A 16936-nucleotide genomic window follows, 5' to 3' on the forward strand; every position below is an offset into this window, starting at 1 on the left:
TGAAATAAAAAAAATACTCCAGTAAAGTGTAAACATCTATAAATTGTACTTTAAGTAAAGTACTTGAGTAAATGCACTGTTACTTTACACCGCTGCCAGTGCACATATGCACAGAAATAATGTATCTTTCATGCTCATTTGCATGTACACTGGCGTGTGCGCGCGCACACACACACACACACACACACACACAAACACACACACACACACACACACGCCGCGCATGCACAAATCATTATATGAACAGTCAATAGGCCTCCCCAACCACACACGCGCACACACACACACTCTCTCTCTCAAAACTTAATCCATGCGTCACTGGTGCTGTGTGTGGACAGTCTAGAAACTCCCCCTTGCCAAGTCAGTCATGGGCCGCCACCACCGCACGTACACACACACACGCACGGGCGCACACACTCCCCCCCTGTCAACAACTCAAAAGGACAAGCTAATTTAGCTTTTGTGTGTGTGCGTGTGTGCGCATGCGAGTGTGCGTGCGCATGTGTGTATCAGTGGGGAAGAGAGACAGAAGGCTAATTCCGCCCATGTAAATGTTGACCTGAGCTGGGGCGGGGTGTTTGTGTGGTGGCTGAACGGGGCGGGGGGCGGAGGCTGGCAGTGTGTGTGTGTGTGTGTGTATAGGTTTTGGGGGGGGTGGGTGTGAGAGGGAGGGGGCTTCTAGGCTGAAAACCTAAGCCCCTCGCTCCACTCATCATTCTCACCACCATCATCATCATGTCTCCTCCATTGCTACCGTCTTTTCCTACATCATCACCACTTTTGTCACCTCACTGTGGGTAACGCACACCCTGAATCCACACAGGCGCGTGCGCACACGCATGCACACACACGCACGCACACACTCGGCCGTAAACAAATGAACGAGATGCTCTGTATGAGAGCAACGGCTAAATGCCTAAAATGTAACTATAATTTCAAGTACTAATTGCAATGCTGGTGCTAAATGGTGCTAAAAAGGATAATTTGACTCTGAGTGTACTAATAATGAGGGTACACATTTGCTTATAGTAGGTGTGTGTGTGCGCACACAGAAAAAGACAACTAACCCCACCTCCCCTCCAACTCCACCCACGCAGCCTCACCGGCTCCCCTTTTAATTTTTTTTACGAGAGAGAGAGAAAAAAAATACTCTCTGCTTTGATGGCGAGCTGTGTCATCATTTAATGGCTGAGATAAAAAATAAAAAAAATGAAATGCCGGTTCCCGTCAAAGTGGAGGTGGGGGGGTGCTGGCTGGCCGCTGTTTGCGGAGGTGAGCAGAGAGGTGAGTGGAGCCATTATCTGGAGGGTCGGGCGATTCTGTGACGCACAGATTCCTAGTATAGAAACCTGGGGCCTGATGACACAACGTACACATAGAGCGCACACGCGCGCACACAAACACACACTTCTAAGAAGGGCCTCTGTTTAGAGATAAACCACACACACACACACACCACACACACACCTCTAAGTTAGCACCGGGTGATATCGTCAAAATCTAATATCATGATATGTTTGCCAAATACCTCGATATCGTCACAATATATTCCAGTCGATCTACACGCTCACAACACCTAAGTGATGGGACTCGTTGTGAGCTTGCAGATCATCTATTTTTGGAACATTGGAAAAGTATGAATAGAATTTACATTTCTGGGGCTATTTCTGCTATTTTTGGAAAATGTTTGATTTCTTTTTTTACAACATGGAAACGATTGGCGATTATGAAAGAATAATTGCGATTATTGCAATTAGACGATTATGTAATAATTATGACCGGCCTATCATTCACTCTTTTCATCCGTCTTCCGTCCCGTCCCCACCCATTCTACACGCCCCAGTGTGACATTTTTCCCACACACATTTTATTCCAGTTCGGACTTTGGTCCAAAGACGCCCTCGTCGTCGCCCGGTGGAATTTGCCACGTTCAGGAGAAGAAGGAAGAGAGACGCAAGGTGTGTGTGTGTGCGTGCGCGCACATACACACACACACACACACACACACACACACACACACACACACACACACACACGTTTGTGGCTGAGAAGACGGGGCAGTGAGGTGATGGCTGGTAAGCGGACGGGAGAAATGTTGCACTTTGATCCGCGAGGTAAAGACGTTTGGAGAGACAGCCACGTCTCTGTGTCAGTTCCGTCTGGCTGTCAAGTTTGCCAAGAGTACAAAGAAAGGGTGGTGGAAAATACATTTGATTCGTTGATTAAATATCGTTGCGGACAATTAATCGATTCACAAATGTCAATAACCGTCAAAATAAATACATTAAAAAAAAAAAAAAAAAGAAACCCAAAAAACTGAATTAGAAGAAGCAATGCCTCTATCTAGGGATGCACGACTTTGAAATTGAAAAGCAATTTTGTTTGGACCGTGACAATATAGTTTGCGATGGTCAATGTATACTTGGGGATGGATACAATTTACAATTTAGGCATTTAGCAGACGCTCTTAATCCAGAGCGATTTACATTAAGCAATAACAAATAACAAAAGCATGGCATACATCACATAAAAAGTAGTTATCATGACTCAAGCGTAAACTAAGAACGTAACAGTGGATTATCTATGTAAACTATACATACACTATACTATATTATATATTATACATTTGTACTATAAAGTGCTATGACTACATAAAAATGCAATTCTAGTGCTGTCTACGTAACAAGCTATAAGTCTAGATACAAGATACAACAAACAGGTTTTAGTCGAGACTCAGAGCACATCCCAGTCCCACAAAAATAGGGCTAAACTCCGTCCTGCAGAGGTCACGGGTTCGAATCCGTCCGTCCTCATCCCCCTCTCTCTACCAACTTCCCATCTCCGTCAGCTATCACTATCAAATAAGCACAACTACACCAAAATAACCAACTGCGGTTTAGATACACAATAGATCTGTATATGCTGTGACTCAAAGCTGGGCAGAGCAGCAGGGTCACACCTTGAGGCATACATGGGCAACTGGCGGCCCGGGGGCCACATGCGGCCCCCACCATCACTTAATGCGGCCCGCAGGTTAATATCCGAACATTGGTATATTATTGATTTCAGCTAATTACTAGTGTTACTAAAATGTTGTAAAATTGTCCTTTTTTATGTCCAATGTATTTAGTTCATAAAGTTAACATAACTAAATGCATTTGAAATTATATACAATTGTTACTTTTCAGGATTCCAATTCAAAAATAGCAAAAACGTATTCAAGATTTCAATTCAAATATAGCAAAAATAGCTGATCTACAAGCTCAAAACGCATCACATTGCGATGCGTTTTGAGCTTGTAGATCGGCTATTTTTGCTACGACAGTAATATGCAATGTGGCCCTCTGGAGTGAGTGTGGAAATATAGTGGCCCTCTCCATCGTCAAAGTTGCCCACCCCTGCCTTGAGGCATTCCACCGGTGGCTTTGAAATACTGTCCCACTCTCTCTCTACCACTCACACAGACACACACACACGCACGCACGGTCGTAGACAGGGGTCACCAAAGCGAGGGAGGGTTGAGAAATTCCACACCCTTATACAGTAAACAGACACACACTCACACATCACGTCATAACAAAGACAATCTGAAAATCTAAATACGGTAAATCTCACACCGACTCTCTTGGTCTCTATAGACCTACCATGGACCAGGAAATGATTCTCCGTTCATTTTCCTCATAGACATTTCAGAAAGTATTTATTTAAAGACGTTTACAAAGCCAACTCGAGTCGTGACAAATCATGACAACAAACACAATTTTTGGGGCCGAAAAAATTATTAGAAAGAAGAAAAAAACGGCAGGTTACAACACTTTTTTTGGTGTTTTTCTTCTATGTAATTATTTGTTTGGTCCAAAATATTGTGTGTCACGACTCGAGTTGGCTTCGTACGACGCTTAAAAGGTCTTTAAATAAATACTTTACGAAATGTCTATGGGGAAAATGCATTTTGATTCATTTCCTGGTCCATGGTAAGGGGCGGGACTGCGACGCTCTATTGAAGAGATAAATAGAGAGAGAGAGATAGAGAATTAAGACAGAAATTATGACAAAATAATTGCGATTATCTCAAATAATTGTGATTAGACAATTATGTATATCAATTGTGGCAACCCTAGAGAGAGAGAGAGAGAGAGAGAGAGAGAGAGATGTCACGATGTGGCCACGGTCGGTCACTACATCCGCTTAACGTTTACGGACAAAGTGGTAAAGAGAAAGGAATGGCAGGGAGTCAATACGTGTGAAGTATAGGCAGTGGCTCAGGGGTAGAGTGGCCGCAGCTCGATCCAGGGCTCCCCCACCCAGAGTTAGTGCACGGGTGTCTGTGATTGTTGCAGATTGCTCACCTGTGTCATGAAGTTCTCTCCGTAGGCTCGCTCGTCAAAGACCTCGGTCTGCAGGCGTTCTGAGAGAGAGAGAGAGAGAGAGAGAGAGAGAGAGAGAGAGAGAGAGAGAGAGAGAGAGAGAGAGAGAGAGAGAGAGAGAGAGAGAGAGAGAGAGAGAGAGAGAGAGAGAGAGACAATTAGCACTCAACAATGGGAATTAGCTGACAAAAAAACCTACCACCAATACATCTGCCACCTCCTGAGGCTATTGACCTTTTGCAGACCGTGGCCATTTTGCCATCAGAGTTTGGAAGCGCTCGTTTTCAGTAATAATGATAATAATAATAATTATTGATTGATTGAAACCTTTATTTATTCTCGAAAGAGCAATTGAGGTTCTCCCTCATTTTCAATGCTGACGAGATTACATACATTATATGAAACAGTTTAAGACGTGCAGGTATAAAACACAAATCACATCTTCATGTAAGGCATAGAGACATTATTATACAGACATTGAGACAAAACACAAGTTAAAAACAGTTACATATTGAGGTAGGGAGGTTCAAAAGCAGGTTATTAAATTGACCATAAGATATTGGGGTATTATTTTTCAATGTTTGTTGTAAAGTGTTCCATGTGGTGGCGGCATTGAAGCAAAAAGCTGATTTTCCTAGTTCAGATTGTACGGATGGGACCTCTAGTTTAAGCCATTCACTTGAACGGGTCTGGCGAGTATTTATTTTCCATTTTAATGGTAACGTGATGTATGATGGTAGCTTTCCATCATACTTTAAAGATAAAATGGTGCCAGTGCATGGTTCTTATAAGAACAATAATCACCTGCAAGGACAGAAAGTAGCTCATAACATTTCTACAGTGGATGTTTATGAAACAAAAAACTTTGCAGATAGAAAGAGGATAATTCAAGCTTTTCCTACAGCTGCAATGTTGGTGAGTATGACGTATGGTCGTACAATACAATACAATACAATACAATACAATACAATACAATACAATACAATACAATACAATACAATACGATAGGACTTTTCTGTTTGAAATTGCACCTAGTTACCACCCTGCCATTAACGTATATGGCTAGATGGTCGCGGTCTGCATATGGTCAATATGTATGCACAGCGCCTATTTAGGAAATGCAAGATTGCAAGGCAAAAAAGGCCAGTTTACAGTAGACTTGTCTCTAAATGGATCTTATTAAAGAGTCAAATCAGAGAGAGCGATTCATAGAGATCCAGGGAGAGAAAGAAGGAGAGACGTAAGCCCCTTTCTCTGGAAAAGGGTAATGTGGGATGTGATGAATCGGGGAAGGAACACAGTCATCATGACTGATAAGAAAGACCTAGTCAGAAAGCAAACGTGGGTGTGTCCGCGTCATCGTTTTTCAAAGGTCTCCATTCCTTCCTCAGAAGCTGTTCACATTCACTCTCCATTGGAATGAACAGACTCCAACCTGCTTCCCGTCTCCTAAAAAGGTGTCCGCCGACTTCACACAGATACGTGAAGTACTGTATACCCGAGATTGGCATGTGCAATGCTGGAGTTCTCTCCAGACAAAACAAAAAGTCTCTGTTTTAGCCCATTCTGGACGGGAACCCTTTTTGGTATTGTAAGGTGGCACAAATCTTTGAATATATATTCTTTCAGAGCGAACGTTTTTAACTCAAATCTTTGCTTAGTTGTAGGGGGGGGTCCCTGGAACAACATATTTTCAGATGGGGGGGGGGGGGGGGGGGGGGTGCGCGTGCGCTTGCGCGTGTGTGTGTACCTCTAGTGAGTGTGGCTCCGTTCTCCCTGTAGTCCTGGATCTCAGCGTCTTTCTTCAGCAGCAACCCTCCCATGTGCTCCACCTGGCCCTGTAGTAGCCTGCTCATCAACAGCAGGGGGCGCACCAGCTGGCCACACACCTGGAAAGCACACGATTGGAATCAGAATCAGTTATAGTGGCTGATTGTCAGAATGCTCACTTTTTATTTAGTAACATGGGCAGGAGGACCCTGATGTAAACAAGTCTTAGTGCTTTTTACTGTGACTAAAATGTTCACTCAATAAATCAATCAATAGGAACGTACTGAGATCAGTTCATTACATTTACAGTGGTTACAGAAAATGCAGTCAGCGAATTCACCATATCATCCATGTCCCTCTCTTTGCTTACTTGGAAATCATTGCTGGCTCAAGACATTATGGAGTTTGGGATTTACAATATCTACAAGGCTGTAGATCAGCTGCTATTTCAGCTCATTAAAGAAAATGTAACTATAAAATTATTAAATGTCAGTCATTTCTTTGTACATTTAATTTATGTGTCATATCTGCCCTGTGCAATTATTGAATGCGTGCTTGAATCCGTGTTTTGATCACGCCATCACAACAAATTCGGTTTTGGCTCTGTAATCAACCGAACTGAATACCGAACATGCATTTTTTGCCACTATTCGGCCGAATATTCGGTGCATCCCTAGTGACAGCCCCTAGCTACATACCATTGCCACGGGGGCAGAGGTGCAGCGGAACTCCCAGTAGAACGGCAGCCCCGCCAGTTCGCTCTTCAGCCTGACGTCAAGGTGCCTGCCCGCCTGGCGCACCACAGACACCTGGGCGGCAGCGGCGTCCTCCGCGGGCACGCCTCCCACCAGGCAGGGCCGCGCCACGTCGCGCAGGTGGGAGAAGAAGGCTCTCACCTCGGCGCGCAAGCGCTTGTTCAGCTCCTGGAAGGAAGGGAGTGACCAAGTGTGGAGAGGTGTTCAGTCAGTGTTGATAATAATGATGTTGTCGGCTAAAACTGTGACAGTAGAACTAAAAGAAGAGTCAATTTTGTTTTTTAGAGACATTGAGATGTTGGAGAACCAAGAGGTGCAAGCATAGTCAAAGTGCCATTGAATGAGAGCTCCAGCAGGAGTCTTGGTAGCACGTTTGTTGACAAAAGAGGAAATTCTGCCCATAAATCTTGCTCTTTTTTATAGCGCTTTTCCAAGTGCTCAAAGCGCTTTACAATGGTTCATTCATTCATACATTGGGAGCTGAAGTGGCGAACAGTCGACGCCAGCATCCTCAATAGTCACTTCACCAATGGTGGCAAGCTCACACCGACCGACCCATTGGAGGCAATGAAGGGTTCAGTGTCTTGCCCAAGGACACTTCGACATGTGGACAGGAGGACCCGGGATTCGAACCACCGACCCACGGATCAATGGACGACCTGCTCTACCTCCTGAGCCACAGCCGCCCCATGTTATCAACTCTGACCTTGAAATTACTAAAGGGGACATTTGGATGCAAAAAGAATGGATTCTGTTTTGTGTCCATCCCAGTGAGACTGTGTCACGTCACAGACATTCCATGATCTCCTCCTATCCTGCAGTACCTGTGCTCTCCTCTGGATGGCCATGGCGTCCATCCTCTCCTCCCAGACACCATTCATGTCCGTCAGGAGGATGTGGTAGGCGGTGTCGCCGAAGTGAGCCTTGGCCAGCAGCTGTTGGCCGCCGATGCACACGGGATTCCAGGGACAGTGCAGAAGATCCTCCTCTGCCTCGAGGGCGTCACTGTTCTCCATCGCAGGGCTGTGCGAGCGACGTTTCGAGCGTTGGGTCATTTTCAAGTATATACTTGAAAAAAGACAAACAGTCGAAACGTCATATACCTGTGCTGTTTTGTCGCAAATATATATATATATTTGAATATTTTTAGCATTCAAGTGAGTTGCGAGCCCCAACTTGGTAGAAATAGGTCAACAATACAAATGACACTAGTTCTGTGGATGAATTTATTATTTTTCTAAAGATTTGTTATTTGGCTTTTGTGCCTTTATTGATAGTTACAGTGAAGACGGACAGGGAAGAGGGAGAGAGAGAAGGGGAGAGACATGCAGCAAAGATCGTCATGAACGGGACTTGAACACGCGGCGCGCTGTCAGCCTATATGTGGCATGCGCCTGGAACACTAGGCCGGGCGCCCCGGATTCCTTTATTTTTAATGAGTGCCCCCCACCAAATCACCAGAACTACTTAATATTGATCAAAACGATACCAGAACTCGCACCACGGGACTCAAATAACTTTGCAACCACTATAGGCCTACTTGTATTACTGTATTGTATGTACTATGTATTTCCTACAGCTTTAAGTAGAAAATAATCTGAATAAACAATGTGTGTGTCTGCCTCATGCCTGTCTAATCAGTCTGCCCCACTGTGGGTCAAATTGGGCACAATCTGAACGCATGGTGCACGTATTTGTTTTTATGGTTGTTCTCTGGGAAGTGGGTGCCAATTAGCACCCACGCCCAACGGCACGGGTGTGTAATTTTCTTTTTTATCATCACGCGTTGATTTTAAAACATCACTCACCTCCAAGGAATGCACCCCCAAAAGGGGGAGGGGGGGACACGGCTTTTTAACCCCGGGTTCCAGACGCCGTCCTCGGCCGCATAATCACCACCTCCACCCCCTCCTGTGTGGACCGCAGGGCACCGAGGGCTCCTGTGGGCTCACCCACCGGGGGAGGGGACCTGCTTTCGGGAAGGGAAAAACTGTAAACAGCACATTTCTCGTCATTTTTGGCCATTTTAAATAAATGCATGGCATGTTTCCGAGGCTGGGTGACTCACTGCAATTTGAAAATTGCCCCCAAAAAGTCATTTTATGACTGTAAAGCTCAACAAAGAATGCCAGCGGTTGGTGGTGTTGTGTGCGCACGGGACATAGCAGATATGCAAGCTCACAACGCGTCGCGCTGCGACGTTTCGTGAGCTTGCAGATCTGCTATTTTCCGGCGCGTGCTCCTGTGCAACTTACCGTTCACTGGATTTGTTATGACGGTACGGCTGAGCTCCGTTGAACAATATTATGGAACAATAATGATTATAACCCGCGGAAGATAATTAATGCGAAAATATTTAGTAAATACCAGACAAATGTTCTCTAACCATAGTTACAATAACTTATAATAAATCATATTCCTTCCAACTTTCATAAAAGGTGGGCGTTCTTTGTTGTCCCCCTCGTGTACGGCCGGGTCTAGCTTCCGACGGGAAACAAACGCCACTACGAAGGTTCCGCTTGAATACTCCACTTCACTATATGTTTCACTTTCACATAATATGAATTTGAATAAGCAAGCACTTGACTACTTTCCAAATACTGGTTTCATAACACATGTCTAATTAGCTCCAATCTCTATCTGCATGCCTGTGTAGAATAACATTCCTCAGATGTTATGCAGGGAATTCAAATTCATCACCAAACCAAATGGACTAAACTATTGGTCTGTAACTCTGACAGTGTAAGAAAGGAATGGTCTAATCCAGTGGTTTTCAACCAGTGGTCTGGGGACCACCACCACCAGTGGTCCTTGAGGGGGACGGGGGTTCCAGGAAAGTTGGTAACCAAATGGACCCTTATAGATCTTACGCTCTCAAGAATGAAAATCCCAAGAATGAAAGAATGAAAATGAAACCAAATGGACCCATGGACCCAAATTGACAAATTATTAATTACAATTTTGAGTTAGTTTAACTTTAATTAATTTGGCATAGGCTAAATTCTGCGCACATATTGAGCAAATGACCAGGGGAAATGTTGGAATTGATTTAACCGTTCTCTGTCTAGGGACAAAAAGTTCATCTGCAGTTTCATGTTCTGTACTGTAATTAGACTGCTACACATTTGCACCACTCACACAAAATAAATTAGATTACTTACCACAGTGCATGGTTCTCAACCTTTTCAGGCTGTGACCCCCAAAATAATATTTAACTGGGGACTCCCCATTTTATTTGACTCGGCTCCATAGACAAATATTGCGAAACTAGCAGATCTACAAACTCACAATGCCTTGCAACGGCCATTTTCAAAATGTGTGCCTCCCATACTGCACCCCGGGAGCAGTATGGGTTGGCGCCCCAGCCTGCATCCTCTGTGAGGAGGAAGCCCAAAAAAAACCTTCGGTGAGGCCTTTAGGATGGCCATTCGAGCCGCAGGTGGAGCCTGCAGCACCACCGTTGCCCAGGTGGAGCCTGCAGAACCATTGCGGCTCAAGAATCCACCACTCCTGAATGAAGTGTCTAGTGCTGGGAGTCTGTTGCAACGCACAGGTCCTGGCTGTACCCCTGGTGGGAGCAGGAGTGGGCCTGGTAAGACGTAGGAGGGGCCCGGACAGGAGTCAACCCACAGAGCCTAGTCCCTCCACATGCCAGAATTGTGCCTCCAAGTCCTGGCAAAGTAGTTCCGGAGTGGTTCCAACGGATTGTGTGGCCCTGGTCTTTCCCTAGTCACTAGGGAAAGATCAGACCCACTAGGGCCTAGTGGGTCTGATCGAGGGTAGCTACTGGGACGTAAGTCGGGAATTGATCACCCCGGCTGGGTCACCCGAGTGAGGGGTATGATGTTCACGAGACCCAAAAGCCGAAACCCCGATGACCTTGGGATACATGACTGAGGTCCCAGGTGCATCCATGCAATTTTTGTATTTGACAATTTGACTATAGAATAGTTTGTTGATTACTTTTGATGCAGTAAGAGGTAAGAGCACTCAGGTTGCCTTTGTTCTCTGAAGGAAATCAAATTGTTCGGAACCTTGGTTCACATAATTCATCAGATTTATTGTATTTATCAAAATGGGATGTCTTGATTCGGCTAAATGACTCTCATGTTACAAAATGTCCACACCTAGAACTTCATATTAACCTTTTTGTTTGTTTGTCTTACAGGGATTTCACCATTATTTAAGCGAAAGCAGTGTCTTTCTCAGTGTGAGTGTCATTTCTCAACTTATCAGGAGAGAGAATTCATACAAAACATTAGTAGACACAATTGGAACTGCAACACTATAAAATATAAAGCTGGAAAATGGGCTCCCCTCTCCCTCTTGATTGGATGAAATTGGTGACCCAGTTGAACATGTACTTTCTGTTATTAAAGAGCTTGAATTACAAGGAAGGAGACCCCTGTTCATCCATTTAAACCAGAGGGCAATTCTAAAAACGCCTTCTGAGTCGTAAACCAGATTTTCTGAATACTGCCCTGATTGAAAGCTATAACAACGTATGAGTTGAACAGGTTATACTAGCAATATAGAGCTATAAATTATTACAATTAATACCACAATTACTGAAAAGTAATACATTCTTTATTAATTACTCTTGTTCATTTGTTATTTGTTATGTACAGAATGTGCTCTTTATTGAGTTTGCTCTAAATTGTATATTTCTTTTCCAAATGTACCCCTCCAATAACATGGTTTCTTTCTAAATCAGGAGACCACAAGGAGAGGTATTAACTTTCCCAGCTCTTAAAACATGCGTTTGTATTTGTTGATTATTTTTTTAATGCTGTTAAAGTAGCTAAGCAATAATATGTCAAAATTTTAATTACCTTTTTTATTATTATTATTATTATTTTATTCAGACAGCCAGCAATGAGTAAAACGCTCCCCAAATTGTTTTAGTCTCTGTGACACATCTAGGGGCCGCAATCTGCATTCAAAGGTTTTCCTAGAAGCTTTGTCATTGGTAGAAAAAAAATCGGTCGCAATGACTAACCAATTAGGAAGTAGACAGGCAAATCAAAGCTTCTAGGAAAATCTTTGAATGCAGATTGCGGCCTTTAGATGTGTCACAAAGACTACATTTTTTGGGAGCGTTTTTCTCACTGCTGTCTGTCTGAATACCAAAAAGAAAAGAAAAAAAGGTCATTCAAATTTTGACATATTATTGCTTATAGCAGCTTTACTAGGACCACAATGGAAACTAGTTCCCAGGAACCTTTGTGTGTTATCCTGTTGGTTTTAGAGAGGGTGAGAGTCTGTTTAGAGTTGGTCCTGCCAGGGCACCTGACCGGCGGGGGACACGAAATACTGTGTGAACCGTTCCCTCACAGCCATGGCTTCTCTGCTGGCGTTGTTGCTGCCCAGCCGGTGGCTATTTTGCATTCCCAGCGAAGTTTCCGCCGGAATGTCCGGCGTCGCGTCGACATTGTCCCACTGGAGGAAATTGTGGAGCATGCAGGTGGCTTTGACGACGGTCTCTGCTACCGGCGGCGATATGCCGTGCACCCTCCTGCACATAGGGTTGTCACAATTATTACATAATCGTCTAATCGCAATTATTTGAGAAAATCGCAATTATTTTTGTCATAATCGTCATAATCGTTTCTATGTTGAAAGAGCAGATCTACAAGCTTACACACGCGTCACTTTGTGACCTTTTTAAAAGTATAACATTGATAAAAATGCCAATAATGTCTTGGTATATTTCAGTAACTTGTCATATCTGTCATTACGAAGCCTAAAAGGCAAACAGAAATGTGATTTCTATTCATAATGTTCCAATTGTGTGACATCACCATCATACCAGGAAGTTATGCGGGACCGCCTACTGAGTGGCAAAAAACTACTTTCTGGCCATACATCCAAACAGAAAAGTCCTATCTGATTGCATTAAACGACGCTAAACTCACTTTGCCACCCACTTTATGCATGCGCAATGCGCATACCCTCTATTTAATCGCTAATCTCAATTATTTGTGTGACAGTTAATCACAGCCCCACCTGTACAGCTGCCACTGCGACGCCAGCATGCCAAAGGCGTACTCCACCATCCTCCGGGCGTGAGAGAGGCGGTTGTTGAACACCTTCCTCTCCCCGACGTTGTTGCTGCTCCCCGGGTAGGGCCGGAGGAGGTTCTTCTTCAGCGGGAAGGCCTCGTCGGCGATGAACACGTGGGGCAGGGTGCCCAGGTGCTCGGCCCCGGGGAACGCCGCGTCTCCGGGGAGGTCCAGCGTGTCGTGGTGCAGGGCGTGTCCGAAGGGCGAGGAGGTCAGCGTGCCGGTACCGCCGCCGCCGTCGCTCCTCCTCTCGTAGGCGCCCACCTCGACCACCCTGAAACGGTACCTGCAGCGGTGGTGTGGAAGAAGTGTTTTTTTACGTTAAGTAAAAAGTATCACATACTGCAATGTGGAAATACTCCGTTACGGGTCTGAGAGGCTAAATCTCATCAAATGGTGGTCCGTGCCTCAAATGCAGAATAAATAATGGACCTTGATGTGAAAAGGGTTGAAAACCGCTGATTTACACCACTGGGTACCTGGCATCCACGACGGCGAGGAGGAAGATGGAGAACGTGCCCGTGTTGTTGAGATGCAAGGAGCCACTGGGCGGCAGGGCCTCGATGACGATGTGTTTCTTGTCGATGGCGCCGACGCAATTCGGGAAGTCCAGGGCGACCTGGAAGTCTCGGGCGATCTCCCCCCACTCGGCTTTGCCCGGGGTGGGCATGAACTCCGGCATGAGGCAGTCCCAGATGGCCCTGCAGACGCTGCGCACGATGCGCGCCACGGTGCGGTGTCCCACACGGAATATAAAGGCTATGGAGCGGAAGGAGTCCCCGGTTGCCAGATACCTTAAAAAGAAAAAAAAGGTGAAAAAGAAGAGACGCTCATATGAAACGAATAAACACTAATAAAACATATAATAAATGGCATATTGCGGTCCTTCACTGCCTAACACACGGTAAAATAATGGTTTTAAAATGATGTATATGTATTTCAAAATGTCAGTACTTTTACTTCTACTCCACTACATCTCAGAGGCAAGTATTGTACTTTTACTGCACTACAATTATTTGACAGCTTCAAGTGTACTAGTTACTTTGAATATTTGGATTATTAAGACAACACATACATTAACCATCTAACCCTATTATGTACTTCAGCTAGGCTGAAAATGTGTGAATACAGAACTTAACAGTACTTCTATATTGTGGTATTGGTACTTTATTACTTACGTTAAAAATGTGTGTGTGTGTGTGTGTCTCTTTTACCACAGACAAATGCAGAGCCTCTCGTGTGCGGTGATGGGCTCTGCAGTCTGCTCTTTCAACATCTCCGGTGCGACTCTCCTCAACAGGTCTTCGAACTGGCCCTTGTTCAGCCTGAAGTAGGCTTTGAAACGAGCCTGCATTGATTGATTGAATACTTTATTAACAGTTTGAACTTTGCAGAATAAAAGCACAGGAAAGTCGTAGTAAGTTAGTAGTAAGTTCAATACAATGTCTGCTAAGACAGTGGTTCCCAAAGTGGGGTCTGGGGAACCCCCAGGGGTCCTTGAGGGAGTTCCAGGGGGTTCCCAGCTAAATTATCGTTTGGAACCAAACGGACCCTTATGTATGGGTCTGTAACTCTGAGAGTGTACAAATGGAACCCCATTTGTACACTCTCAGAGTTAAATTAAATTGGGGTCCCAGAGATAGAAATGCCATTAAACGGGCGTCTGTAGATTAATATGCATGTCAAACTGGGGGTCCTTGAAATTAAACGGGTTGAGAATCACTGCGAGAGCCGTAAAAAATCTTCTCCGGCATATCATTTCAAATGGGGGTCTGCAGGGTAATTAGTGTCAATTTGGGGGTCCTTGACATGAAAAAGTTTGGGAACCACTGTGCTAAGAGGATTTTAACTCAAGAACGCTATATGTTTTGTTTCCATTGGGGTCCTTCTAGCCTGGCCCAGCCAGCGTGACCAAATTTGGAGCGATGCCCCCTCCGCACTGTAATTCACTTCACTCCCACTCCTAGACCAGGAAATGTGTCTCGTTTTCCCAGGCTTTTCTTTTTCTTGTTAAAACCTGAAAGTCTCCGAGGCTAGTAGGGTCCTCCTTCACACTCAAATTCATCGAAACATTTAATTAGGGGTGCACGATTATGAAATTATGACCGATATCCGATCTCCGATTAATTGCAGGGTCATATCTGCCGATACCGATTCTGACCGATTCCGATATTATACAGAGGACCACAATGGAAACAAGCCTAGGTCCTAGCGGCTATTGGCCCAAAGCCTGTTAATAAAGTATTCAATCAATAAATAAATATCATAATACTTTTCCAAGTGTCTGTTTTCACAACTGAATGAGTACTGAATGAGATGAGTACACAAATTAAATGTAGATTTATTTTAATTTTTATTTATTTTTTGCTGTTTAAAACCGATTAAATAATCTGTATTATTTTGAGACCATTCCGATACCGATACAGCATTTTTATGGCCGATATGGCCAATTCCAATTATGCTACAGATTAATCGTGCATCCCTACATTTAATGATGACATACAAATATACAGCAGTACTAGTACCTCGTCGAGATGCAGCTCCTTCACCAGGTCATGGTAGGAGCCGTACCGCCGTCGGCCACGCATCGCGTCCTCCTCCTCCTGTGCCTCCAGCATAGCCACCACTATGAGGATCCTTCTCCTCTGGGCCATCCTGGCTCTGGGACACAACGGCGTGGTGGCCATGTTTATTATCTACTTTTGCAAAAACAAAAAAAACAGTGTGAACTGAAGTGGGCAGTGCCTTTGATAAGCGTACAGTAGACAGTTGTGCTGCCTGCTACACACACATACATAGTCAAGTGTTGGAGCGGCTATCACCGCTCAAAAACAATCGCTCAATACAACAAGGCAAACACACACACACGCATGCATGCACGCACGCACGCACGCAAGAGGGGCACAACTCCAGGCCTGTGCTTCAATTCAATTCAAACAAAGGAGCTTTATTGGCATGAGAAAACCTACGTTTACATTGTGTCACAATATAATAAAAACAGTTGAAAATAGGGAAAGTATATACAGTTGGAGGGTTATAGCATGTTGTAAACAAAGCTATGTCACTCACAATACAGCTTTTTTTTAAACAAGTAGCAGCAATTTGTTTTGCAGTCACTTTGGGACAAATAAATAGCAGCATTTAAATAGTATACAAAAAAAATCAGATTTAAGATGTGTGTCCAAGTAGCAGCTCAGTTTACATGTACAGTAGGTCTATAGCGCTCTATTTAATTGGTACATGCAGTACCCTTAACCACCCTTAGTCTCCTTAGGGTGGTTATATTCCATTGGCTTTGATTGATTGATTGAAGACAGTATTTAACAGTTTATGTGGACGACACACTGTTAAAGCATTACACTTGTTTACGACAGGGTACACCCTTTTCAATTCATCAGAACATTTAGAGACGAACAAATATACAATTCTATATATAACAATAAAAAAAACAGGAAATCATGTAGGGCGAGGTAAAAAAGGGAAAAGAAACTTATTTTATCGTAACACTGCAGTTCACAAATCTTGCTGCTGTTCTTCATAAAAAGATGTTTGATTGATTGATTGAAATATTTATTAACAGTTTGCAGATTTACAGTACATTTCAAGCACAACTCAATACAAAGACTGTTAACTGTGAGTGGACGACCCAATAAAGCATTACACTTGTTTACAAGAGTTCAATTCATCAAGACATTTAGAGACGTACAAATAGACACTTATACTGTAGCCAAAGAACAGACTAGAGCAGAGCAGGAATTCATCATAAAGGAGGTAAAAAGGGAAAAGAAACAACAACACAACCTACTATAGTACCAACCAACGCATCTGTTGTTTTTGGCGAGCCATTTGCACGAGATTGTGGAATAGTTGTCTGTCTGTCTGTCTGGCTACTACGCGCGCGAGACTCACTCACTCAGTCACTAGGCTATGGTCGCCTAGGAGAACATTTTTGTTTACTTCCGGGTTGTTTCAGGCAAAAACA

General features: G+C 44.1%; 2 protein-coding genes across 8 annotated transcripts in view; both read right to left on the reverse strand.

Annotated features, from left to right (window-relative positions):
* Positions 1-9386, reverse strand: part of LOC306917240 (uncharacterized protein) — a 50206-nt gene extending 40820 nt beyond the window's left edge. The window contains exons 1-6 of one of the 4 annotated variants that reach the window (XM_079495380.1): positions 9148-9386; positions 8701-8861; positions 7717-7915; positions 6836-7060; positions 6118-6256; positions 4350-4408 (exon numbers count right to left, since the gene is read on the reverse strand). In XM_079495380.1, coding sequence (XP_079351506.1) covers positions 4350-4408; positions 6118-6256; positions 6836-7060; positions 7717-7908 — 615 coding nt within the window. In that variant the 5' untranslated portion in view covers positions 7909-7915; positions 8701-8861; positions 9148-9386. Of the gene's footprint in view, positions 1-4349; positions 4409-6117; positions 6257-6835; positions 7061-7716; positions 7961-8700; positions 8883-9147 lie in introns of all 4 variants that reach the window. The other 3 variants (XM_079495377.1, XM_079495379.1, XM_079495378.1) reach the window with 3 other exon arrangements.
* Positions 9387-11495: 2109 nt separating this feature from the next.
* LOC306917030 (uncharacterized protein) lies at positions 11496-16865 on the reverse strand. 4 transcript variants are annotated; one of them, XM_079495152.1, is made up of 6 exons: positions 16760-16865; positions 15480-15650; positions 14169-14302; positions 13434-13748; positions 12899-13240; positions 11496-12407 (listed from the first exon to the last, which is right to left on the reverse strand). In XM_079495152.1, exons 2-6 carry the CDS (start codon positions 15639-15641, stop codon positions 12158-12160), a joined length of 1203 nt encoding a protein of 400 aa, XP_079351278.1. In that variant the 5' UTR covers positions 15642-15650; positions 16760-16865; the 3' UTR covers positions 11496-12157. The 4 variants fall into 4 exon arrangements, with proteins under 4 accessions (XP_079351278.1, XP_079351279.1, XP_079351277.1 ...); XM_079495153.1 differs by having other exon boundaries at positions 16772-16848; XM_079495151.1 differs by having other exon boundaries at positions 16756-16835.
* Between the last annotated feature and the right edge of the window lie 71 nt (positions 16866-16936).

This window comes from Electrona antarctica (assembly GCF_951216825.1).
Source record: "Electrona antarctica genome assembly, chromosome: 24".
In the NCBI taxonomy this organism is placed as follows: Eukaryota; Metazoa; Chordata; class Actinopteri; order Myctophiformes; family Myctophidae; genus Electrona; species Electrona antarctica.

What these genes read in the sequence shown, in the direction of transcription:
- LOC306917030 (XM_079495152.1), bottom strand. Translation starts at nt 15,641, where the DNA reads ATGGCCACCACGCCGTTGTGTCCCAGAGCCAGGATGGCCCAGAGGAGA. An exon ending in AGGAGCTGCATCTCGACGAG is followed by an intron (nt 14,303 to 15,479) that starts GTACTAGTACTG and finishes CAATCAATGCAG; the next exon opens with GCTCGTTTCAAAGCCTACTT. An exon ending in CTCGCCGTCGTGGATGCCAG is followed by an intron (nt 13,241 to 13,433) that starts GTACCCAGTGGT and finishes CCACCGCTGCAG; the next exon opens with GTACCGTTTCAGGGTGGTCG.